The 26,575-nt window shown below is 39.2% G+C and overlaps 1 protein-coding gene across 1 annotated transcript in view; it reads left to right on the top strand.

Annotated features, from left to right (window-relative positions):
• TOP6BL (TOP6B like initiator of meiotic double strand breaks) overlaps positions 1–26,575 on the top strand; it is a 105,126-nt gene that overhangs the window by 36,966 nt on the left and 41,585 nt on the right. The window contains exon 4 of the mRNA XM_088017798.1: positions 21,497–21,606. Coding sequence (XP_087873924.1) covers positions 21,497–21,606 — 110 coding nt within the window. The remainder of the gene's footprint in view (positions 1–21,496; positions 21,607–26,575) is intronic.

Genomic DNA, 26,575 nt, shown 5'->3' with positions numbered 1-26,575 from the left:
ATAATGCCAAGTGAATGAGAAGGCAATCCACAGACTGGGAGGTAATATTTGCAAAAGACACATCTGAAAAAGGACTGCTATCCAAAATATACAAAGAAATCTTAAAACTCAACAGTAAGAAAACAACCCAGTTAAAAAATGGGTAGAAGAGGGGCGCCTGGGTGGCTCGGTCATTGGGTGTCTGCCTTCGGCTCGGGTCGTGGTCCCGGGGTATTGGGATCGAGCCCCGCATCAGGCTCCCTGCTCAGTGGGAAGCCTGCTTCTCCCTCTCTCACCCCCCCTGCTTGTGTTCCCTCTCTCGCTGTGTCTCTCTCTGTCAAATAAATAAATAAAATCTTATCATTAAAAAAAAAATGGGTAGAAGACCTGGATAGGCATCTCACCAAAGAAACAGATTGCAAGTCAACACATGATAAGACGCTCTTTATTATATGTTATTAGGGAATGGCAAATGAAAACAATGAGATATCACTCCACACCTGTTAGAATGGCCAAAATGAGAACACTGTTACCAAATGCTAGCAAGAATGTGGAACAATAGAACTCTAATTCTGTTGGAGCCACTTTGGAAGACAGTTTGGCAGTTTCTTACAAAACTAAACATACAGTATGATCCAGTAATCATGCTCTTTGTTATTTACCCACATAAAAGCTTCTCCATGGATTAGCAGCTTTCTTTGCCAAAATTTGGAAGCAATCAAGATATCATTCAGTAGGTAAGTACATAGATAAACTATGTATACCTAGACAATAGTGGCTTTACTGGATAATATGGTAATTCTATCCTTAATTTTTTGAGGAAAATCATCTGTACTGTTTTCCACACTGGCTGCACTAATTGGCATTCCTATCAGCAGTGCATGAGTTCCTTTTTCTCCACATCCTCACCAACACTTGTTTCTTGTGTTTTTGATTTTGATTCTGACAGGTGTGAGGTGATATCTCGTAGTTTGGATTTGTATTTCCCTGATGATGAGTGATATTGAACATTTTTTTCATGTGTCTGTTGGCCATTTGAATGTCTTCTTTGGAGAAATATCTGTGCATGTCTTCTGCCCATTATTTAATTGGATTATTTGTTTTCTTGAGTGTTGAGTTATATAAGTTCTTTATATATTTTGAATACTAACCCTTTATCGGTTGTGTCATTTGCAAATATCTTCTCCCGTTCAGTAGTTGTTTTTTAGTTTTGTTGATTGACTTCTTTGCTGTGTAGAAACTTTTTATTTTGATGTAGTCCCAATAGTTTATTTTTTGCTTTTGTTTTCCTTGCTTCAGGAGACATAAATCTAGAAAAATGTTGCTATGGCTGATGTCAGAGAAATTACTGCCTGTGCTCTCTTCTAGGATTTTTATAGTTTCAGGTTCTTAAACCATTTTGAGTTTACTTTTGTGTATGGTGTAAGAAAGTGGTCCAGTTTCACTTTTTTGCATGTAGCTGTCCAGTTTTCCCAACACCATTTGTTGAAGAGACTTTTTCCTATTGCATATTCTAGCTTCCTTTGTTGAAGATTAATTGACTCCATTTAATCATGGGTTTATTTATGGGCTTTCTATTCTGTTCTATTGATCTGTGTGTCTATTTTTGTGCCCATACAAGACTGTTTTCATTACTACAGCTTTGTAATATAACTTGAAGTCTGGAATTGTGATATCTCCAGTTTTGTTTTTCTTCTTCAAGATTGCTTTGGCTATTCCAGGGTCTTTCATGGTTCCATACAAATTTTAGGATTATTTGTTCTAGTTCTGTGAAAAATGCCTATGGTATTTTGATAGACATTGCATTAAATCTGTAGATTGCTTTTCATAAGATGGACATTTTAACAATGTTCTCTCAATCCATGAGCATGGAATATCTTTCCGTTTGTGTCATCTTCCATTTCTTTCATCAGTGTTTTATAGTTTTCAGAGTATAGGTCTTTCATCTCCTTGGTTAAGTTTATTCCTATATGTTTTATTATTTTTGCTGTAACTGTAAATGGGACTATTTTCTTAATTTCTCCTTCTGCTTCATTATTACTATATAGAAATGCAATGGATTTTTGCATATTGATTTTGTATCCTGTGACCTTACTGAATTCATTTACCAGTTCTAGTAGTTTTTTGGTAAAGTCTTTAGGGTTTTCTAAATATAGTGTATGTCATCTGCAAATAGTGAAAGTTTTACTTCTTCCTTACCAATTTGGATGCTTTTTATTTCTTCTTCTTGTCTGATTGTTGTGGCTAGGACTTTACTATGTTGAATAAAAGTGGTGAGGACGGACATCCTTGTCTTGTTCCTGATCTTAGGGGAACAGCTTCAGATTTTTTGCCATTGAGTATGATGTTAGCTGTAGATTTTTCATATATGGCCTGTATTATGCTAAGGTATGTTCCATCTAACCCTACTTTGTTGAGGGTTTTTATCCTGAATGGATGTTATACTTTATCAAATGCTTTTCTGCATCTATTGAAATGATCATTTAGTTTTTATTCTTTTTCTTGTTGATGTGATATATCTCATTGATTGATTTGTGAATATTGAACTACTCTTGCATGCCAGGAATAAATCCCACTTGATTGTGGTGAATGATTTTTTTTAATGTATTGTTGGATTTGGTTTGCTAATATTTTGTTGAGAGTTTTTATATCAGTGTTCATCAGAGATATTAGCCTGTAGTTCTCTTTTTTTGTAGTGTCTTTATCTGGTTTTGGTATCAGGATAATGCTGGCTTCACAGAATGAATTTGGAAGCTTTCCTTCTTCTTCTATTTTTTTGGGAATAGTTTGAGAAGAATAGGTATTAACTCTTCTTTAAATGTTTGGTAGAGGGGCATCTGGGTAGCTCAGTTAGTTAAACATCTGCCTTCAGCTCAGGTCATGATCCCAGGGTCCTGGGATCGGGCCTCTCATCAGGCTCCCTACTCAGTGGGGATTTTGCTTCTTCCTCTCCCTCTGCTCCTTCCCCCCACTTGTGCTCTCTCAAATAAATAAATAAAATCTTAAAAAAAAAATAAATGTTTGGTAGAATTCACCTGTGAAGCTGTCTGGTCCTGGACATTTGTTTGTTGGGAGTTTGTGGATTACTGATTCAATTTTATTGCTGGTAATCAGCCTGTTAAATTTTCTATTTCTTCCTGATTTAGTTTTGGGTGGTTATGTTTCTAGGAATTTATCCATTTCTTCTAAGTTGTCCAATTTGTTGGCATGTAATTTTTCATCATATTCTCTTATCCTTTGTATTTCTGTGGTGTTGGTTATTTCTACTCTTTCATTTCTGATTTTGTTTGAGTCCTCTCTCTTTCTTGCTCTCTCTCCTTTTTTTTTTTTTTTTAAGATTTTATTTATTTGTTTGACAGAGAGAGACAGCGAGAGAGGGAACACAAGCAGGGGGAGTGGGAGAGGGAGAAGCAGGCTTCCCACCAAGCAGGGAGCCCGATGCAGGGCTTGATCCCTGGACCCTGGGATCATGACCTGAGCCGAAGGCAGACGCTTAACGACTGAGCCACCCAGGCGCCCCTTGCTCTCTTCTTTTTTTGATGAGTCTGGCTAAAGTTTTTTTTTTTTTTAAGATTTATTTACTTATCTGACACAGAGCACAAGCAGGTGGAGTGGTGGGCAGAGGGAGCAGGGTGAAGCAGGCTCCCTGCTGAGCAGAGAGCCTGACCTGGGGCTCAATCCCAGGACCCTGGGATCATGACATGAGCCGAAGGCAGACGCTTAACTGACTGAGCCACCCAGGCACCCCTCTTTTTTTTTTTTTTTTTTAAAGATTTTACTTATTTATTTGAGAGAGAGAGCACACGTACGAGCAGAGGGAGAGGGAGAAGCAAGGAGCCCAACTCGGGGCTTGATCCCAGGACTCTGGGATCATGACCTGAGCTGAAGGCAGATGCTTAACTAATTGAGCCACCTAGGAGCCCCAAGTCTGTCTAAAGTCTTACCAATTTTCTTGATCTTTTCAAAGAACCAACTCCCGGTTTCATTGATCTTTTCTATTTTTTTAGTTTCTCTTTCATTTGTTTCTGCTCTAATCTTTATTATTTCCTTCCTTCTACTGGTTTTGGGTTTTGCTTGTTCTTTTTCTAGTTCCTTTAGGTATAAGGTTAGGTTGTTCATTTGAGATTTTTCTTGCTTCTTGAATAGGCCTGTATTGCTATAAACTTCCCTCTTAAAACAGCTTTTGCTGCATTCCAAAGATTTTAGACTGTTTTTTCATTTTCATTTGTCTCCATGTATTTTTTTAAATTTCTCTTTAATTTCTTGATTAACCCGTTGATTGTTTAGTAGCATGTTATTTAACCTCCATGTATTTGTGTTCTTTCCAGATTTTTCCTTGTGGTTGATTTCTAGTTTCATAGCATTGTAATCAGAGAAGATGGAGGTATGACTTCAGACTTCCTGAATTTGTTGCGATTTGTTTTGTCCCTAGCATGTGATCTATTCTGGAGAATGTTCCATGTGCATTTTGAAAAGAATACGTCTTCTGTTGTTTTAGGGTGGAATGTTTTGAATATTTCTGTTAGATCCGTCTAGTCCAGTGTGTCTTTCAGAGCCACTAATTCCTTGTTGATTTTCTGTTTGGATGATCTATGCATGGATATAAATGGGGTCTTAAAGTCCCCTACTATTATGGTAATACTATAGATTACTTCTTTTGTGTTTGTTATTAGCTGCTTTGTGTATTGGGGTGCTCTCATGTTGGGTGCATAAATATTTGCAGTTCTTACATATTTTTGTTGGATTGTTCCCTTTGTGGTTTTATAATGTCCTTCTTTGTCTCTTGTTGCAGTCTTTTGTTTAAAGTCTATTTTGTCTGATAGAACTAGTACTACCCTGGCTTTCTTTTCACTTCCATTTGCATGGTAAGTGTTTTTCTATCCTTGCACTTTCAATCTGTCTATGTCTTTAGATCTGAAATGAGTCTCTTGTGTGCAGCATACAGATGGGTCTTGCTTTTTTATCCATTCTGTCACCCTGTGTCTTTTTTTAAAAAAGATTTTATTTATTTAAAGAGAGCAGGGGGAGAGGGCAGAGGGGAAGGGAGAGAATCTCAAGCAGTCTCCACACTCAGCACAGAGCCTGACATGGGGCTTGATCCCAGGACCCCAAGATCATGACCTGAGCCAAAATCAAGAGTTGGACACTTAACTGAGCCACCCAGGCACCCCACCCTGTGTCTTTCTTTCTAATGGAGCATTTAGTCCATATATATGCAAAGTGGTTATATATAGGTATATATTTATTGCCATTTTGTTCCTTCTTTTATGGTTGTTTTTGTAGTTCTTCTCTGTTCTCTTGCTCTCTTTTCTCACAGTTTGCTTGTTTTCTTTAGTGATATTCTTTGATTCCTTTCTCTCTCTTTTTTTTTTTGTATATCTCTTACCAGTTTTTGATTTGTGGTTACCATTAAGTTTATATACAACATCTTACGCATATAACAGTCTATATTAAGTTGATGGTCACTTAAGTTTGAGCCCATTCTTTTTTTTTTTTTTAAGATTTTATTTATTTATTTGACAGAGAGAGACACAACGAGAGAGGGAACACAGCAGGGGGAGTGGGAGAAGGAGAAGCAGGCTTCCCGTGGAGCAGGGAGCCTGATGCAGGGCTTGATCCCAGGACCCTGGGATCATGACCTGAGCCAAAGGCAGACGCCTAATGACTGAGCCATCCAGGTGCCCCAGTTTGAACCCATTCTAAAAGCACTAAATATTTACTCCTTTCCTTCCCTGCTATGCATTTAGGTATATGGTGTTACATCCTTTTATTTTGTGAATCTTTGGTTGTTATACATATACTTAATTTTATTTTGGTGCTTCCTACTTTTCTTACTCCTGCTTAGGATCTTTCCATTCAAAGAGTCACCTTTAACATTTTTTGTAGGGCTGGTTTAATGGTGATGAATTCCTTTAACCTTTGTCTGGGAAACGCCATCTCTCCTATTCTGAATGATAGTCTTGCTGAATAGAGTATTCTTGGTTGCAGGTTTTTTTTTCTTTTAGCACTTTGAATGTATCATGCCACTGTTTTCTGGTCTGAAAAGTTTCTGCTGAAAAATGAGCTGATAGCCTTTATGGAGTTTCCCTTGTGTGTAATTGTTTTGTTTTGCTGCTTTTAAAATTCTTTATCACTACTTTTTGCCATTTACTATGTGTCTTAGTGTGGACTTCCTTGGGTTGATTTTGTTGGGTGTGGGGAGGAGGTCTCTGTACCTCCTGGATCTGGATTTCTGTTTCCTTCCCCAGATTCAGGAAGTTTTCAGCCATCATTTCTTCAGATAAGTTTTCTGCCCCCTTTCTCTCTCTTCTCCTTCTAGGACCCCTGTAGTGCAAATATTATGCTTGATGGTGTTGCGGAGTTCCCTTAAGCCTATTTTCATTTATTATTATTTTTTCTCTCTCCTGTGCAGCTTGATTGCTTTCCATTACTCTTCCTCCAGGTCACTGATCTATTATTCTACTTACTATAGTCTACTATTTATTCCCTCTAGAATATTTTTAATTTCAGTTACTGAGTTCTTTGTCTCTGATTGGTTCTTTTTTTTGTTTTCTTTCACTGCTGAGGGTCTCACGGAAGACCTCCACTCTTCTCAAATCCACTGATTATCTTTATGACCATTATTTTATTTTATTTTTTTATTTTTAAAAGATTTTATTTATTTATTTGACAGAGACACAGCGAGAGAGGGAACACAAGCAGGGGGAGTGGGAGAGGGAGAAGCAGGCTCCCCGCTGAGCAGGGAGCCCGATGCAGGGCTCGATCCCAGGACCCTGGGACCATGACCTGAGCCGAAGGCAGACACTCAACGACTGAGCCTGCCAGGCACCCCATATGACCATTATTTTAAATTCTCTATCAGGTGTATTACTTATCTCCATTTTGTTTAGCTCCTTTGCTGTGATTTTGGCCTGTTCTTTAATTTGGGACATATTCTGATGTTTCCTCATTTTGTCTAATTCTCTGTGTCTGTTTCTATGTGTTAGGAAAGTCAACTATGTCTCTTGCTTTTGAAATTAGTGGCCTTATGCAGAAGAGGTCCTGTAGTACCCTGCAGTGCAGTATCCCCTGTTCACCAGAACCTGGCACTTCAGGGGTGTCTCCTACGGGTGTTGTGTGTGTCCTACTGTTGTTGCTGAGCTGCATTTGCCTTCAGTCCAGTCTTCTGCAATGGTTCTCTTTGCCTGTTGTAGGCAGTGTTTGGTTCCTGTGTTAATGGGCCAGGGTGGGGCCACCTTGGGTTTTAGTTGAGTCTGACCAGGCATTTAGAGCTGTGGTAGCCCCGAACTGTAGGGCAAGTGCTCTGTGTTGTCCTGAGAAGTTTTTGTTGGTGAGTGGGACCTGAAGTCAGACCACCTGCAGTCAGACTGGTGTGTGTGGTTATCTTCCCCTCTCTTCAGGGCAGGAGTCACTTTGGAGTTGTGCTAGCCCCTCCAGGAACTGCTTGCACACTGCCAGGGTTTTGGCACCACTCTGGATGGGCTCCTGCCAAGGATGTGTTGTTGAAGGGGGGGTGTGTGTCCACAGGAGAATACAGGGGCAGGGCCCATGGTGCAAGCAAGGTCTTCTGGTCTGCTGTAAGAAGAGACCTGCAGCCACTTTGAAAAACTCCTGCCCAGGCCAGGATGGAGGGGGGCACTTCAGCAGGAGAATCCTGGGGGTGAGGCATGCTGTTAGCAAGCTAGGTGGAAAGTGTTTGCTCTCTGCTGGTTCTTGCAGGAGTCTCTGTATTTAGGCTGGGAGTTAGGGGAGGGAAATGGTGCCTGCCAGCTCTTTTATTCCTTTTTTTTTTTTAAAGATTTACTTATTTTAGAGAGAGTGTGAACAGGGGGAGGGATGGGGAGAGTGAGAGGGAGAAGGGAGCTCAATGTGGGGCTCAATTCCAGGACCCTGAGATCATGACCTGAGCCGAAGTCAGACATTTAACCTACTGAGCCACCCAGCCCACCCCAGCTCTTTTATTCTTGGAGAAGTCTCAGGTGTTTTTCAAACTGCTATTTCAGGGGCACCTGGGTGGCTCAGTCATTAAGCCTCTGCCTTCAGCGCTGATCACGATCCCAGGGTCCTGGAATCAAGACCCACATCAGGCTTCCCTGCTCATCAGGAAGCCTGCTTCTCCATCTCCCACTCTCCCTGCTTGTGTTCCCTCTCTGGCTCTCTCTCTCTGTCAAATAAATAGATAAATAATCATTAAAAAAAAAACAACAAAAAACCCTGCAGTTTCAGTGCTGTATCTCAGCAGGGCTATTTGTTGTGCTGTCTCTTTAAGGATGGGAACTCGGATTCCTATCCCTTTCAGCTCTCCCAGAGCTCAGCTGCTGATTTTTAAAGTTCCAGGCATTAGGCCCTACAGATTGTAAGAACTTGTGAAATTAGGCCCCTCTGGTTTTCAAAGCCAATTGTTACAGGGATTTGTCTTCCTAGTGCAGGTTGCCTGTGCCTGGGGTGCCTGGGGTGCCTGGCGTGGGGTCTTCTCTCCCCTCTCTATGCCTTGGTGTCCCTCCTTCCCGTGGACAGTCCTCTGGGTCATTTTAGGCTCTCAGCCTTTTCTGCCCTTCCTACCCTTTTTGATGTGGTGTCTTTTCTACATTTAGCAGTCCGTGCTACCAGTGTTCAGGTCATTTTCTGGGTTATTTATACTGATGTGGGTGTTATCTAGGTGTATCTTTAGGACAAGGTAAGCCTAGGATCCTCCTACTCTGCCCTCTTCCCCAGAATCTCCAAAAGTTATTAATTTTTTAAAAACAAGGAAAATAAAGAATCTGGGTGGCTCAGTTGGTTGAGCATCCAACTCTTGATCTCATTTCAGGTCTTGATCTCAGGGTCATAAGTTCAAGCCCTGTGTTGGGCTCCATAATGGGTGTGGAACCTACTTAAAAGATAAATAAAGGGCACCTGGGTGGCTCAGTCAGTTAAGCATCCGACTCTTGATTTCTGCTCAGGTCATGATCTCAGGGTGGTGAGATCGAGCCCCGTGTCAGGCTCTGCACTCAGCGGGGAGTCTGCTTGAGATTTCACACTCTCTCTCTCAAAAAATAAATAAGTAAAATCTTTAAAACAAAACAACAACAAAAAAACGGAAAATATATGTAAATGGAAAGGAGCTAAAATAAAACAAACTTGAAAAAGAACATTACTGGAGGGCTTAACCTATCCTGCAAAGTACTTTCTGTAAGGCTACAGTAATTAAGACAATGTCGAATTGGCATGAAGACAGAACAGTGAGAAAGAATAGTCTAGAAATAGGCCCATTCTTATGTGGTTACTTGATTTTTTTTTTTTATAAAAGCACCAAAAACAATCCAATGATGAAAATTTTTTTAATTGAGGTATAATTGATGTATAACATTATATTTGTTTCAGGTATACAACATAATGATTTCACATTTGTATACATTGTGAAACGATCACTACAATAAGTCTAGTTAACATCCATCACCATATATATATAAAAATTTATCATAATGATAAGGTCTGTTGTTTTAGCAACTTTAATATGTACAGTACAATATTAACTGTAGTCACCATGGTGTACATTACATTCTCTTGACTTATTTATTTTATAACTGGAAGTTTGTATCTTTTGACCCCCTTACCCCCTCCACAGCCCCCTCCTGGGAACTATCAATCTGTTCTTTGTATGTATAAGCTCATGTTTTTCTTTTTCTCTTTTTTCTTTTTAAGATTTTATTTATTTAGTTGAGAAAGCGTGCACAAGCGGTGGGGGGGGGAAGGGCAGAGGGAGAGGGAGAAGCAGACTCCCCACTGAGCAGGGAGCCCAACATAGGGCTCCATCCCAGGATCCTGGGATCATGACCTGAGCCAAAGGCTGACCCTTAACCTGCAACCACCCAGACGCCTCTCATTTTTTTCTTTTAAGATTCCACGTATAAGTGAGATCATATGATATATTTTTTTAAGATTTTATTTATTTATTTGACAAAGAGAGACACAGCCAGAGAGGGAACACAAGCAGGGGGAGGGGGAGAAGGAGAAGCAGGCTTTCCACTGAGCAGGGAGCCCAATGCGGGGCTCGATCCCAGGACCCTGGGATCATGACCTGTGCTGAAGGCAGACCCTTAACGACTGAGCCACCCAGGCGCCCCAATATTTGTCTATGTCTGACTTCACTTCGCGTAATGTCCTCAAGGTTCATCTGTGTTGTCACTAATGGCAAGATTTCATTTTTCTAAAGGCTCAATAATATTCCAGTGTATATGTGTGTGTGTGTGCATGTGCATGCGTGCATGCCACGTTTTCTTTATCCATTCATCCACTAGTGGAGACTTAGGTGGTTTCCGTGTCTTGATCATTGTAAATAATGCTGTAGTGAACATGTGTGTGCATTTATGTTTTCAAATTAATGTTTTTGTTGTCTTTAGATAAATACCCAGAAGTGGAATTGCTGGATCATATGGTAGTTATATTGTTAATTTTCTGAGGACTCTTAACTCTTTTTCATAGTGGTTTCACCAATTTACATTCTCATCAGTAGTGCCCAAGGGTTCACTTTTCTACATATCCTTGCAACACTTTATTATTTCTTATCTTTTTGGTAATAGCCATTCTGACAGGTGTGAGGTGATATCTCATTGTGGTTTTGATTTGCATTTCCCTGATGATTAGTGATGTTGAGCATCTTTTCTTTTCTTTTTTTTTTTAAAGATTTTATTTATTTATTTGATAGAGACACAGCGAGAGAGGGAACACAAGCAGGGGGAGTGGGAGAGGGAGAAGCAGGCTTCCAGCCAAGCAGGGAGCCCGATGCGGGGCTCGATCCCAGGACTCTGGGATCATGACCTGAGCCGAAGGCAGACGCTTAATGACTGAGCCACCCAGGCGCCCCAAGCGTCTTTTCATGTACAATAATTATTGGCCATCTGTATGTCTTCTTTGGAAAAATGTCTAGTCATATCCTTTGCCCATTTTTTAATCAGATTGTTTAGGTTTTTGCTATTGATTTTTTTTTTTTTTAAGATTCTTCCCATTTATTTGACAGAGAGAGCAAGAGAGCACAAGCAGGGGGAACAGTAGAAGGAGAGGGACAAGCAGGCTCCCTGCCAAGCCTGATGCAGGGCTTGATTCCAGGACCCTGGGACTATGACCCAAGCCGAAGGCAGACACCTAACCATCTGAGTCACCCAGGAGCCCCTTTGCTTTTGATTTGTATGAGTTCTTTATATATTATAGATATTAACACCTTATGAGATATATGATTTGCAGTTTTTTTCCTCACATTCAGTAAGTTGCCTTTTCATTTTGTTCATAGTTTCCTTAGCTCTGCAGAAGATTTTAGTTTGATGTAGTCACACTTGCTTATTTTTATTTTTATTGCCTTTGTTTTTGTTGTGAAATCCCAAGAAATAATCCCCAAGACCAATATCAAGGAGCTTCTGTTTTCTTCTAGGAGTTTTATGATTTCAGGTCTTACATATAGGTCTTTAATCCATTTTGAATTAATTTTTGTGTATGGTGTAAAATAGTGGTCCAGTTTCATTCTTTTGCAGAGCATTTACATTTTTCTAGTATTTATTTTTTTAAAGATTTTATTTATTTGACAGAGATGCAGCAAGAGAGGGAACACAAGCAGGGGGAGTGATAGAGGGAGAAGCAGGCTCTCCGCTGAGCAGGGAGCCCGATGTGGGACTCTACCCCAGGACCCTGGGACCATGACCCGAGCCGAAGGCAGATGCTTATTGACTGAGCCACCCAGGTGCCCCAAGCATTTACATTTTAATTTGAAAATAATTTTAGACTTACAGAAGAATTGCAAAAACAGTACAAAGAATTCTTATATACTCTTCATCCAGCTTCCCCTACAGCTGATACTTTAAATACCTACAGTGCAGTTATTGAAGCTGAGAAATTAACATTGGTAAAATAGTATTAACTAAACTACAGACTTCATTAAGATTTAACTAGTTTTTCTATTAATATTCTTTTTTGGTTCTTTGGTCCATTACAGGATCTCACTTTGCATTTAGTTGTTATGTTTTATTAATCTCTTTTAGTCTGTGACAGTTTCTCAGTCTTCCTTTTTCTTTCATGACCTTTATACTTTTGAAGAGTATTTATCAGGTATTTTGTAGAATGTCCTTCAGTTTGAGCTTTTGTGATGTTTTCTTATATTAGATTGAGGTTATACATTGTTGGGAACAATACCACAGAGATGCTGCATTCATTTCAGTGTATCATATGAAGGAACAGATGATGTTGATGTCTTTTTATTAGTAAAATTAACCTTGATGACTTGGCTAAGGTGTTATCTGCCAGATTTTTTCGAAGTGGAGTTACTTTTTGTGATTTTTAAATATTTGGGGGAAGTAGTATGAGACTTTGCAGATAACTTGTTTTTCCTTAAATGTTTGTCCACTAATTTAGTATTCATTTGTGGATCTTGCCTGCAGCAATTATTACTGTAGTATTTTGTGATTTCATATGTCCTCATTTCTTAAGGAAGAGCTATTCCTTCTTTACCTTTTATTTATTAATCCAGTTATTTATATCAAGATGAGCTTGTGGATATTCATTTCTTTTGGGGTGTTATAATTCAGTACTATTTTCTGCCCTATTTTGAGTGTTTTCAGATGTTATAATTCCTGTCTTACAATGTTATTATTTTTGCTTTAAACTGTTAGTTGTATGTTAGGAAAAATATGAAATGAAAAAAGTATCTTTTGTATTTACCCACTTATATATTTATGGTGCTCTTCACTTCTTCCTTCCTTCTGGGTTTTCTTCTTCAGCCTAAAGAACATCCTTTAACATTTCTCGTAGTCAAGACTTCTACCAACAAATTATTTAATCCTCTGTTTATCTTAAAATGTCTTTATCTTGGGGTGCCTGGGTGGCTCAGTTGGTTAAGTGTCTGCCTTCAGCTCAGTTCATGACCTCAGGGTCCTGGGATCGAACTCTGCATCAGGCTCACTGCTCAGTGGGGAGTATGCTTCTCCCTCTCCCTCTGCTCCTGTCTCAGCTCATGCTCTCTCTCTCTCTCAAATAAATCAATAAAATCTTTTGAAAACCTAAAAATTAAAATGTCTTTATCTTACCCTCATTTTAAAAGGATATTTCAGTGGATTTGAAATTCTAGCTTAACAGTGCTTTTTTTTTCCTCAGAGATTTTTTTTTTTTTTTTTTTGACAGAGAGAGACACAGTAAGAGAGGGAACACAAGCAGGGGGAGTGGGAGAGGGAGAAGCAGGCCTCCTGCCGAGCAGGGAGCCCGATGCGGGACTCAGTCCCAGGACCCCGGGACCATGACCTGAGCCGAAGGCAGACGCCTAACGACTGAGCCACCCAGGCGCCCACTTAAGAGTGTTTTAAAAAATGTCATACCAGGGCGCCTGGGTGGCTCAGTTGGTTAGGCGACTGCCTTCAGCTCAGGTCATGATCCTGGAGTCCCGGGATCGAGTGCCGCATCGGGCTCCCTGCTTGGTGGGGAGTCTGCTTCTCCCTCTGACCCTCCCCCGTCTCATGTGCTCTCTCTCTCTCTCTCTCATTCTCTTTCTCTTTCAAATAAATAAATAAATAAATCTTTTTAAAAAAATGTCGTTCCATTGTCTTCTGGCCTCCATTGTTTCTCAGAAGAAGTCACTTGTAATTCATATTATAGTTCCTCTGTATGTAAAAATGTGCTTTTTTCCCCAGCTTGTTTCAAGATTCTTTAGGGGCACCTGGGTGGCTCAGTCGTTGAGCGTCTGCCTTCAGCTCAGGTCATGATCTCAGGGTCCTAGGATTGAGCCCCGCGTTGGGCTCCCTGCTCTGTGGGAAGCCTGCTTCTCCCTCTCCCACTCCCCCTGCTTGTGTTCCCTCTTTCCCTCTGTCTCTCTGTCAAATAAAAAAATATATGTATCTTTGTTTTTTTTTAAATCATTTCATCCATTATGTTCTTAGGTGTGATTTTCTTTGCATTTATCCTGCTTGAGTTTGCTGCGCTTTTCACATCTTAATAGTTTTCATGAAATTAAAAAAATTTTATCCATGAGTTTTTCATATTTTTCCTGTCCCATTCCACTTTCTTTTCCTTCTGGAACTTGCATTATACATGTTTGTGACTGGTTGGTATTGTTCCATAGGTCTTTAAGATACTATTCAGTTTTCTTCAATCTCTTTTCCTCTCTTGTTCAGATTGGATAATTTTTGTTCTTTGTTTTCAATAATTTCACTGATTCTTCTTTTATATCTAATCTATTAAAACTGTCCAGAAAATTCTTCATTTCAGTTATTGAACTTTTCAGTTGTAGAATTTCCATTTGGTTATTTTTTTACAGTGTACATTTCTCGGCTGACATTTCCTATTAGTTGACTCATTTAAGCTACCTTTGTCTTTGAACATATTTATACTAGTTTGTGCTTTAAAGTCTCTCCTAAATATAACATCTATTACAGGCTTGGATTTTTTTTTACTGCTTTTTTTTTCTTGCAAGTTACATTTTTTTTCTTTGCATGTCCAGTAAATCCTTATTTTATATTGGGTAATGTGTTCATATTTTATATTCTGTTTTACCTCTGAAGAGTGTTGGTTTTTGTTCTAGCAGGCTAATCACCTTAACCCTGTGTTGGCTTGTTTTTGTACATTTTATAGAGTTGATATGTAGAAACCCAAGTCATTCCAAACTCCTCTAACTTGATACCACTCAACCTCCAAATTATCTTTTCTGTGGATCTTGTTGAGGCTTGTCTTTTGTTTTGTTTTGTTTTGTTTTTTTAGGGTAGATCAGGAGCAGATTTCCATCTACAAAAAAATTTTTTTTTTTTTCCTTCTAAAGCCTTACCTTTTTGGCCTCTTAGCTGGATACCATCAGTTTTATCAAGGTCTCTCCATTCTGGTTGGACCTGAAAGCCAACATTTTCTAGTACTGCTTGACCACTTATATCTTGTTCCATTCTCAACTCCACTGCAGCTGCTCTCTGGGAAATTTTATATAGTCTCACCTGTACGTGCATAGTCCACCTTTTGGCCAAGGACTCATGGGGAGCTCCCACACAGACTTTCAGTACCCACTTCTGCATAGGTCCCTCCCCTCCAGTGCCCTGCTTTATAGATTGCAGGTACTTTGGCAACTCTTAACTCTGTTCTGTGTCTCCTCAGCTTAACTGGAACCACTGTACTCTGCTTGAATTCTGGGTCCCTGCTCAGTGGATAAGAAAATTTCCACAAGTAGACATCCAGGGCAATCCTATGATTCACCTCAGGAGTTTTTCCTTTGTCAGGGATCACAGTCTTGGGCTACATCTTATCCAGTGCCTGGAAACAGCTGACTCATATGTTTTATAGTAGCTTTTGGTGGGAGGGCTGATTTGGTACCTGTTATTTCATCATTGTTGGACAGAGAAGTTTCAGTATATTGTTTTGATGTATGTTCACATTGCCACATGATTGAAATTTTGCTACTTCATCTTTAACAGTTGAGTTAAGTGAAGATATCGTTTGATATTGTTGATGATATAATTATTTCTTCCTTATCCCCACAGTATCTCAGCAAAAAAGGTACAAAAAATTTTTAAAGATTTTATTTATTTATTTGAGAGAGAGAGAGAGAGAACATGAGCAGGGGGGAGGGGCAGGGGGAGAAGGCAAGGCAGACTCCCCACTGAGCAGGGAGCCCAATGTGGGGTTCAATCCCAGGACCCTGGGATCATGACCTGAGCTGAAGACAGATGCTTAACAGCCTGAGCCACCCAGATGCCCCCAAAAAGGTGCAAATTTAAACTCGTTTTTGAGTGGTCATGCTGGTTTATTTAGTTTATTTAGTTCTTTCTTCATCAAGAACTTGTAGAACATAACATTTAAAATTTCTCAGTCTTTAATGATTGATTCTCTTTTTTTAACTTTTTTTTTAATTTATTTATTTGAGAGAGTGAGAATGAAAGAGAGAGTACATGAGAGGGGGGAGGATTAGAGGGAGAAGCCGGCTCCTCGCTGAGCAGGGAGCCCAATGCGGGACTGGATCCCAGGACTCCAGGACCATGACCTGAGCTGAAGGCAGTTGCTTAACCAACTGAGTCCGCCCAGGTGCCCCATAAACTTTTTTTTTAAAGATTTTATTTATTTATTTGAGAGAGAGAGAGAGAGAACATGAGAGGGAGGGGGGTCAGAGGGAGAAGCAGACTCCCTGCTGAGCAGGGAACCTGATGCAGGACTTGATCCCGGGTTTCCAGGATCATGACCTGAGCCGAAGGCAGTTGCTCAACCACCTGAACCACCCAGGCGCCCCGATGGTTTGATTCTCTTAAAAGTCCAGATTCAAAGTTAATTTTTTTCTGGTCTTTGACAATAGTACTTAATTTTCTGGCATCTAGTATTGCCAATAAGTCTAACTCATGTTTCTTTGGGATAATTTCCTTCTCTTTTGTAGAGTTTAGGATTTTCTCTTTATCTTTGTTATTCTGGGTTTCATTGTGGTATGTTCAGCTCTGTGACTTTTTTGTGCCTTTTTTATTTTTTATTTTTTTTAAAAGATTTTATTTATTTATTTGAGAGAGAGAGAATGAGAGACAGAGAGCACAAGAGGGAAGAGGGTCAGAGGGAGAAGCAGACTCCCCGCTGAGCAGGGAGCCCGATATGGGACTCGATCCCGGAACTCCAGGATCATGACCTGAGTTGAAGGCAGTCGCTTAACTGACTGAGCCACCCAGACGCCCCTGTGCCTTTTTTAAAAAAGAAAGTTATCATGCCTGGCATTTGGTAAATTTATTCAAACAGTACTTACATCGGTCTTTGTTAATGTTTTGGTTTTTTTGTTTTTTTTTTATTCATGAGAGTCAGAGAGAGAGAGAGAGAGAGAGAGGCAGAGGCAGAGGGAGAAGCAGGCTCCCCGCCCAGCAGGGAGCCCGATGCGGGCCTCGATCCCAGAACCCTGGGATCATGACCTGCGCCGAAGGCAGACGCTTAAGCATCTGAGCCACCCAGGCGCCCACATCGGTCTTTGTTATAATTCTCAGTTGTTATTCATTCTGGACCTATTTTTTAATTTAAATTTTTTAGTGTTTTATGTCCTTTTAAAATCTATCCTTAATGTCTTTATGGATTTGCCTATTTTGGACATTTCCTATAAATGAAATAATACAATATGTAGACTTTTGTCTGTCTGTCTTTGTTTCTTTGTTTGTTTCTTTCTATTTTATTTATTTATTTGACAGAGAGATAGAGCTAGAGAGTACAAGCAGGGGGAATGGCAGAGGGAGAAGGAGAAGCAGGCTCCTGTCTGAGCAGGGAGCCTGATGCAAGATTCAGTCCCAGGACCATGGGATCATGACCTGAGCCGAAGGCAGACGCTTAACCAACTGAGCCACCCAGGCGCCCCTTGTCTAATGAATTCTTTCATTAAGCATAATGTTTTTCAGATTCATCCATGTTGTAGCATGTAACAGTACTTAATTTATTTTTATGGCTGAACAATATTGCATATTTTGTTAATCTGTTTATTTTTGATGGACACTTAGGTTGTTTCCACTGTTGCCTACTATGAATCATGCTGCTATGAAAGATTGAAGTACTACCTTCTTTTAAATGTGTTCTTTTACAGTCACTAATCTGCCTTCCATAACATTTTCATTTCAAATACTGTATCTTTAATTTCTAAAATTTCTACCAGGGTTTTCCCCCCTTAAACTTTCTGTTTAATCGCTGGCAGTATATTCTTTTTCAAAAAACTTTTTTGAGTATAGTTGACACACAGTGTTACATTAGTTTCAGGTATACAGCATAGTGACTCAGCATCTGTATATGTTATGCTATGCTCAGCACAAGTGTAGCTACCATCTGTCACCATACAACACTATTACAGCATCATTGACTATATTCCCTATGCTGTGCCTTTTATTTCCATAACCTATTCATTCCATAACCAGTAGCCTCTAACTCTTATTCCCCATCACCCATTTTGCCCATCTCGCTTCCCCTCTAGCAACCATCATTTGTTCTCTGTTATTTATGATTCTTTTTGTTTGTTCATTCGTTTTTTTAGATTTCAGTTATGAGTGAAATTTATATGGTATTTGTCTTTCTCAGTCTAAGTTATTTGTTGTCACAAATGGATGTGATTTTTATGGCTGTGTAATATTCCACTGTGTGTGTGTGTGTGTGTGTGTGTGTGTGTGTGTGTGTGTGTACCACATCTTTATTCATTCATCTATCAGTGGACATTTGGGTTGCTTCTGTATCTTGGCCATTGTAAATAATGCTGCAGTAAACATAGGGGTGCATATTTTTTTTAATTAGTTTTTTCCTTTTCTTTGTGTAAATACCCAGTAGTGGAATTATTGGATCATATGGTAGTTCTATTTTTAATTTGTTGAGGAAACACCATATTGTTTTCAACAGTGGATATACCAATTTACTTTCCCACAAACAGTGCATGAGAGTTCCTTTTTGTCCATATTCCTGCCACATTATTTCTTATTTTTCATTTGAGCCATTCTGACAGGTGTAAGGTGATATTTTATTGTGGTTTTGATTTGCATTTCCTTGATGATGAGTGTTGTTGAACATCTTTTCATGTGTCTGTTGGCTATCTGTATGTCTTTTTTGGAAAAATGTCTATTCAGGTCTTCTGCCCATTTTTAATTGAATTATTTGTGGGTTTTTTGGTGTTCTTTATTTATTTTGGATATCAACCTGTTATCAGGCATATCATTTGTAAATATCTCCTTTCATTCAGTAGGTTGCCTTTTTAATTTAATTTTTTAAAGGTTTTATTTATTTATTTGACAGAGTGAGAGAATACAAGCAGGGGAACAGTAGAGGGAGAGGGAGAAGCAGGCTTCCTGCCAAGCAGGGAGCCTGATGCAGGGCTCGATCCCAGGATCCTGAGATCATGACCTGAGCCGAAGGCAGATGCTTAACCATCTGAGCCACCCAGGCGCCCCTAATTTAATCTTTTTTAATTTTTAAATTTTTTTAATTTAAATTCTAGTTAGAATATGTTGCCTTTTGGTTTGTTGATAGTTTCCTTTTCAGATTGTTTTGTTAATTCTGTTTCCTCATGTATAAGTTGGGTTTTTTTAAAGATTTTATTTATTTGTCAGAGAGAGCACACACCAACAGGGGAAGGGGCAGGCAGAGCAGGCAGAGGGAGAAGCAAGCGCCCGGCCGAGCAGGGAGCCTGATGCGGGACTCGATCCCAGGACCTTGGGATCATGACCTGAGCCGAAGGCAGACGCTTAACCAACTGAGCCACCCAGGCGTCCCTCCTCATGTACAAGTTTTATTAGTATCAGTGTCACATTTTTCATGGTATTGATCTTTGTTGGTTGGTAACTTTTAGTTAAGAGTTAATTGTCCATTATTTATTTGTTTTGAACACATCCTGCATTGACAGGCTTCCAGTAGGAGGTTCTCTGTTACGTGAGCTCTAATCTTGCAGTATTATATATAATATATATTATCTATCTATCTATATGTATATGTATATTAGATTAAATTTTGCTTGAGTGGCAAGATGCAAAGCTCTTGCATCTTAATAGATTATATAGTTCTGAGTCTTTTTCCATTTGTATGACATAGCTGTTAAGGCCCTCAACTTGCATCATTGATGTTGCTACTAGCATCACTTGGCTTTAACCAACTCTCTGGTAGGCAGGTGAAAAATCTCTGGCCTTTGTTCGTGTTTTGGTTCTTTGTTTAGATCTCCTATGTGTGGCCTGTGTGGATCTTGCTCTTAAATCTGTGGCTGTTCCAATATTAGCCCCATGTTTTTTTCCCTAGTCCAAGCCCCAAATATGGTGTGCATCTTTGGTCCTTTCCTACCACTGTAGATTCTCTTTCTTTTTCCTTTCTGAAGATGAGGGAAATATACCTCTCCATTTCTGGTCTATAAAGATTTCTCTGTTTTTCTTACCTTGACTATGTATTTATTAAGTTTTAGAAATACTCGTTTTAAAGGTGATGGGGATTAAGGACCGCACTTGTGATGGGCACCGGATGATGTATGGATGTTGAATCACTATATTGTACACCTGAAACTAATATTACACTGTATGTTAACTAACTAGACTCTAAATTAAATACTTAAAAATATCTGTTTTATCCTTTTATGTGTTTGAATGGGAAGATGCAGTTTCAACATATGCTCAACTTATCTTGAAATAGGCTTTTATTTAGTTTTATTGTTCTGCCTTTCACATTTAACTCTAGTCAATCCATCTGGATTTTGATTTGTGTGTATGTGTGTATGAAGAGAGGCAATTGAAATTGATTTCCCTCAAATCACCACACATTTAAATTGTTGTTAAGATTTCTGGAGAATTTAGTTATTGACAAGACTTTTTCTCACATAGCTACATGTTTTCCCCATACTTCACTGTATCAATACTTCAAAGACAAGGTAGGATTCAGGAACAAGTTTTTTCTTATTTCACAGGTAATTTAATCACAGTAAAAAGGGGGTCACCTAAGGTCAGAAAGTTGGTAAGTGGTAAAACTGAAGACTGATGCAAGGCATCTTGGTTCAGTGCCAAGTTCACTCAACTTCAGTGTAGCATAACCTTGCTGCTATATTATCCCATGCTTTATGACTGAATTATATTTGAAAAACAAATAATGGCAAGAAAAATACTACCCATTATGATTGATAGCTAGTACTTGATCTTGTTAATGTCCATACTTTTTGAGATGGTTAAAGCTTTATTAGATATGTAGTATGAATGCTATAGGAGAAAGTTGTGCTATTAGGATGTATTTTGTTAGGTTTCTAAAGTTGAATTCTTATATAATATCAGAATTGTCAACCTCATTTACAAGGTAGAGCTTGCAGAGACTGGAAGCTCTCTTTATTCATCTGCAATTCTTTATTATAATAGTACTTTAGGGGGGAAATAAGAGATAACATTTTATAGAATGGGAGATTTGTTTTTTTCCTTTATGAGTGCCAAGGTACAGAAAGGAACATGATGCCAATTTTGATGATTCAGGACCCGTTGGTGCTTTGTGGAAAGATAGTTCTAAGTCCACGTATGTAAATACACCAAATGGTTAACTTATGAATTAAATTAGCAAGAATTTGCTTTACTTTGTTAAAGACTGCCTTTACTTTGTTAAAGTCTGCCATAAATACAGTATGTTGTTAGCAGACATACTGTATTAGGTAAATGCTTGAGAGGGTCATTCTTGAATTTTTCTGCTTTCAGTTCTAAATTAGCTCACTTACTGGATTTGTGTTTATTAAATAATGAGGTAATTTATTAAAAAATACAAGAATATAAGCTAGAGGTATCAGCTTTGAAGATTTCTGGCTTTGGACATGACCTTGTGGAAATTAACTGAACATACAAATTGATTTAGCAAATGTGAAAAATTGAAAACACGAGATCAAATGTCTTAACCACATAAAGTAATTCTAAATGTTCAAGCAATTTGCTGATGCATAGCCACTTCCAGTCATATTTTAAATTTTGCACATAATCTTTTCATCAGGGAAATGCTTTCTTGGCTCATCAGTTTAATAAACAATTCCAGAAATTCTGGTGATTATCCAAACTGCTTTTTCTTTTTGTCGCCATTTCTTCCTACACAGAAATACAATCTATACTGCCCGGATTCTCTGCAAAACTGAATTGGACTTCAGAGGAAGCCAGCTGTTCTCAGGACATATCAGGGGTAACACCATTCCAGATGATTTTTGAGGCAGGTTTTATTGTGGTTCTGTAAATTGCTGATGTCTTAATTTTTAATCTTATTTTTCTACAAATCCAGTAAAGCCTAGGTCCATCACAGTTCCAAGTTGAAATGAAATAAGGCATTGGTTCCCGAACTTCTCTGTGCAGATGTTAAAACACTTGGTAACTTCCAAAATACTGGTATTTGTGTCCCACTCCAAGAGGTTGTGATTTAATTGGTCTAGGGTGCTGGATTAGTTTGCTGAGGTTGTCATTAAAAAACAAAAAACAAAAAACACGGATTGGGTGGTTAAACAGTAGAAACTTATTTCCTCGTAATTTTGGAGGCTAGAAGTTTAAGATTAAAGTGGCTTGTCATTGTTCCCTCACATGGCCTTTCCTCTGTATGTGGAGAGAGAGCTCTGTGGTATCTTTCTCTTCTTATAAGGACACCTGTCCTATCAGATTAGGGCTCCACGTTTATGACCTCATTTAATATGTCTTTAAGGCTCTCTCTCCAAGTACAGTCACATAGGGGGCAAGGGCTTCAATGTGTGAATTTTGGGAGACACAGTTCAGTCCATACTGATGTGGCCTGGGCTTTGGATATAATATTTATATTATATCCAAATATATAAGAATAAATATTCTTTGGAATATTTTTGAAATCCCAGATGGAAAAAAAATCCCAGATGATTCCTAATATGCAGATAAATTTGAGAACCACTGAAACAAGCCATTATTTGAATTTGGATCTCCTGAAAAAGAAAATAAAAATGGATTCTCAGTGCAGATCCTATTTGGATACATTTTTATTAGGTTGGTTTAAAGATCTTTGATTTATCTGTAGCTCAGATTTATGAGAGTGACAGTTAAGTTCTCCATTCCCTTTAACAATTCTCTGATCCCCTATCTTTCTTTCCTTTGAGTCTGTGGAGACATAAAGAATTAGAATATTTTATTTTTTTAAGACTTTATTTAGGGGCACCTGGGTGGCTCAGCCGGTTAAGCGTCTGCCTTCAGCTCAGGTCATGATCCCAGGGTCCTGGGATCAAGCCCCGCATCAGGCTCCCTGCTCAGTAGAAAGCCTGCTTCTCCTTCTCCCTCTGCTGCTCCCCCTGCTTGTGCTCTCTCTTCTCTGTCAAATAAATAAATAAAATCTTAAAAAAGAGAGAGAGATTTGACAGAGAGCACGGGGCAGGGGGCTGGGGTTTGGGCAGAGGGAGAGGGAGAAGCTGACTCCCCGCTGAACAGGGAGCCCAATGAGGGGCTTGAGCCTAGGACCCGGAGATCATGACCTGAGCCAAAGGCAGTTGCTTAACTGACTGAGCCACTCAGGAGCCCCAGAACCAGAGTACTTTAAACATTCTCCCAAGAAGCATTTGGGAGGCCTTTCTTTGTGTTTGGACAATTATATGCTCCTTGTCAAAGGAAATGGGTGCAGTACTGCGACAATAGATATCCCTGGCTGTGCCTTATCTTCTTTAGGGAAATGATGGGTAAAAAATCTGGAGCAATTAATGGTTAGTCAGCTTTGAAACTATTAATTTCAAGTAGCACTTAAAAAAAAAGGCTGATTTCAGTGAACCAAGGAAAGCAGTTCTAGAAAAGGAGATCATGTGTTTTAGCCAGTTTAAACAAAGAATAATTTTTATGACTAACATTTATATATATTATTTAAGGCTCCAGACAACTCTATGAAGTGGATAGAACAGGGATTATCACCCCATTTTACAGATATAAGAACCCTGAGATTCAGAGAGTTCGATTGACTTATCCAAGGTCATATGAAAGTTAAGTGACAGAATTAGAATTTGAACTAAAGTCTTACTCATTTTAATCAGGTCTGTTTAAATATTTATTCACTCATTCAGGAACCTGTGTTTGTTCAAGTCGGCCGCACTGTGCTAGATGTTGAAGGTACAGAGTCCCAAGACACATTACTTGATAAAAGATAAGCATACAAATAATTACAATACAGTGTAATATGTATCATGATAGAGGTAGGGTATATAACATAGAGGAAGGGTACCTAACACAATGGGAAGTGTCCAAGGTCTGGAGGTCTTGTTGAGACTGAAAACAGATTTTCTGGATATAAGGGGTTCAAAGACTTGAAAGAATAGGAAGTTGTCTTCAGACTTACAGAGTTTGTCTTATTTTTCTCCTTATTGAAAAAGCTCCTGTTTCCCTCAGGAAAATCAAAGAGAGCATTTAGAACACAGATAATTTGATTTTTTTTAAAAAAGATTTTATTTATTTATTTGACAGAGAGAGAGACAGCGAGAGAGGGAACACAAGCAGGGGGAGTGGGAGAGGGAGAAGCATGCTTCCCACTGAGCAGGGAGCCTGATGCGGGGCTCGATCCCAGGACCCTGGGATCATGACCCAAGCCAAAACAAAAGCAGACGCTCAACGACTGAGCCACCCAGGTGTCCCAGATAATTTGACTTAATTGTGGTAGCCACTGTTAACATCTTGGTGTGCGTCTTTTCACATAAGAGTGAGGCATTTCAGTTGCAGGTTTTTAGAATGGTACAGTTCCAAACTATGGCCATGGAAATAGGTGGCTGGAAATGCATGGATGTCAAGGTCAGTGGAGTTGAAGAGGTCAGGAAATTGTGAGACTAAGTTGTTCCTTAGGCCATCAACTTGGATGTGGAAGTAGCCCAGTTGATGGCGGGTCTTAAAGTGCTGAGGAAACGTGAGCTCATTGCCTGCTGAGCAATAGATGAGAAGTGGCAAAAAGCAGTATGACCTTAAAGGAACAGGAACAAGAGTTCCCTGAAAGTGCTTGTTCCATTACATCTCATTGTCTCTGGTACTTTGTAGCTATTTAAAAGATATTTGAATGAAGAGAGTGAGAAGTGAAGGGGGAGATTGTGAACAAGTTCATCATATATACCTCAAATGGGGAGAAGAGTCAAGTAGCAAGGTTCATAGTGGAAGCTAGTGAATGGAGACATCCATGAAAAAGCTATAATAAATGATCCACTGCTTTGGGCATGTAAGGAGAGCCTATCCCAGGGAATACTGAAGAGAACTTCATTTAGGAGAGATGCAAGGTCTTGTGTTTATGCTCAGAGTCAGTCCTGCATCTTGGGGTCCAACTGGCTGGGTAACACGTCCCTCCAAAAACAATTTGATTTTACAAGATCTTGAAAGCTTTATCCATTTTTATATTTATTTTTGTCGTAAGTGATAAAATTGGTGGAGGTACATGTATTTCTACAAACATATCTTCATATTTATCTCTATTTCTCTGTATACCTATTTAACTAGAGACAGGAAGAGACAGAGGCACAGATTGACTTTCTTCTGGACAGTCATATAGGGCCCGTGACAACCTAAGTTCAATTTGAAAATAGAAAACAGCTCTGATATGGGCGCCTGGGTGGCTCAGTCGTTAAGCATCTGTCTTCGGCTCAGGTCATGATCCCAGGGTCCTGGGACTGAGCCACATCGGGTTCCCTGCTCAGCAGAGAGCCTGCTTCTCCCTCTCCCACTCCCCCTGCTTGTGTTCCTGCTCTCGCTCTCTCTCTGTCAAATAAATAAATAAAATCTTAAAAAAAAAAAAGCTCTGATATTATCTGTGATATAATTAGATTTGTATTCTAAGGTGAAAGCTGGAACATATGATTCAGTAATGGTTTCTGCTGCCCAGGGCTGGCAGCATCTATGTTTTCCTAACAACACTTAAGTAAATTCACTGCTTCTATATGTATGTCAGGCTGGGGTACTGGGTTTCTAACACCCAACTCTAAAAGGCTTTAAAAGACTTTGTAGACGTAGACACATACATTTTCGTTCTCTTTCAGTAATTTATGAATAGATTTTAAAAGGAGCTATTTGCTTTATGTTAACTATCCTCTGCTGACATGGTATTCGGTCACTTTATCTTCTCAGTCTGGATTAGGTACCAGTCGTTCTTGTGTGTTTCTTTAGCATTTCTTAATATATGTAAATCATAGGACTTTCCACATTGTCATATACATTATTTATTTGTCTTTCTCTTCTACTTAACTGTGAACTCTTCAAATTCAGATTGTTTTATTTACCTCTGCAGGCCCAGGTTACATAATAAACTCCATTAAGTGTTTTGAGTGGGTAATTCAGTAGTTTGCATAAGCATTGCCTGTCAGCCTCCATAAAAGTGATGATAGATTACATAACATCCAATTCTGAAAGCTATATGCACAGATAATAAACTTCCTTGGAGAGACAGCATTGCGTGGGCTTTGAAGTTAGATTTAGGTTTGAATCCCAGTTCTGCCACTTAACTAGCTATGTGTGACCTTGGACAAATTAAACAGCTTATTTAGTCTCATTATTCTCATAAATAAAATGGGGGATATTTCCTACTTGCATATAAACTGTTTGGCATGTAGCAGGTGTTCAATAAGTGGTAGCTCTCATCATTATTAATTGTAGCCCCTCTCTGGTAGCCGCTCAAGGAATTTTCACTTGGTTGCTTTACTGCTAGATTTAATTAGCCCTTTCTGTGATGTACCCTATAATAACCAAGGCTACAGAAGTTTGAAACTGTTCCAAGAAGTTGTTTTGTAAGTGCTAAGTACAGAAAATGCTTTGAAGAGATCATTGCTTTTCTACTATTTGAACATTTTATAATAAAGTTTTTTTTTTTTTTTAAGTAGGCTCCCCACCTAGCATGGAGCCCAACACAGGGCTTGAACTCACGACCCTGAGATCAAGACCTGAGCTGAAGGATGCCTGGGTGGCTCAGTTGGTTAAGCGTCTGCCTTCGGCTCAGGTCATGATCCCAAGGTCCTGGAATCGAGTCCCACATCAGGCTCCTTGCTTGGCAGAGAGCCTGCTTCTCCCTCTACCTGCTCTGCCTGCTGCCCCCCCTGCTTGTGCGCTCTCTCTCTGACAAAAAAATAAATAAAATCTTAAAAAAAAAAAAGACCTGAGCTGAGATGAAGAGTCGGACACTTTTAACCGACTGAGCCACCCAGGCGACCCTATAGTAAAATTTT

The sequence above is a fragment of the Eumetopias jubatus genome, unplaced genomic scaffold, assembly GCF_037043125.1.
Source record: "Eumetopias jubatus isolate StellerSeaLion01/CBP00866 unplaced genomic scaffold, mEumJub1_p1.0 scaffold_13, whole genome shotgun sequence".
NCBI classification, from domain to species: Eukaryota; Metazoa; Chordata; class Mammalia; order Carnivora; family Otariidae; genus Eumetopias; species Eumetopias jubatus.
Note: the sequence above shows the minus strand (reverse complement) of the source record. Positions and strands in the feature narration are given on the sequence as shown.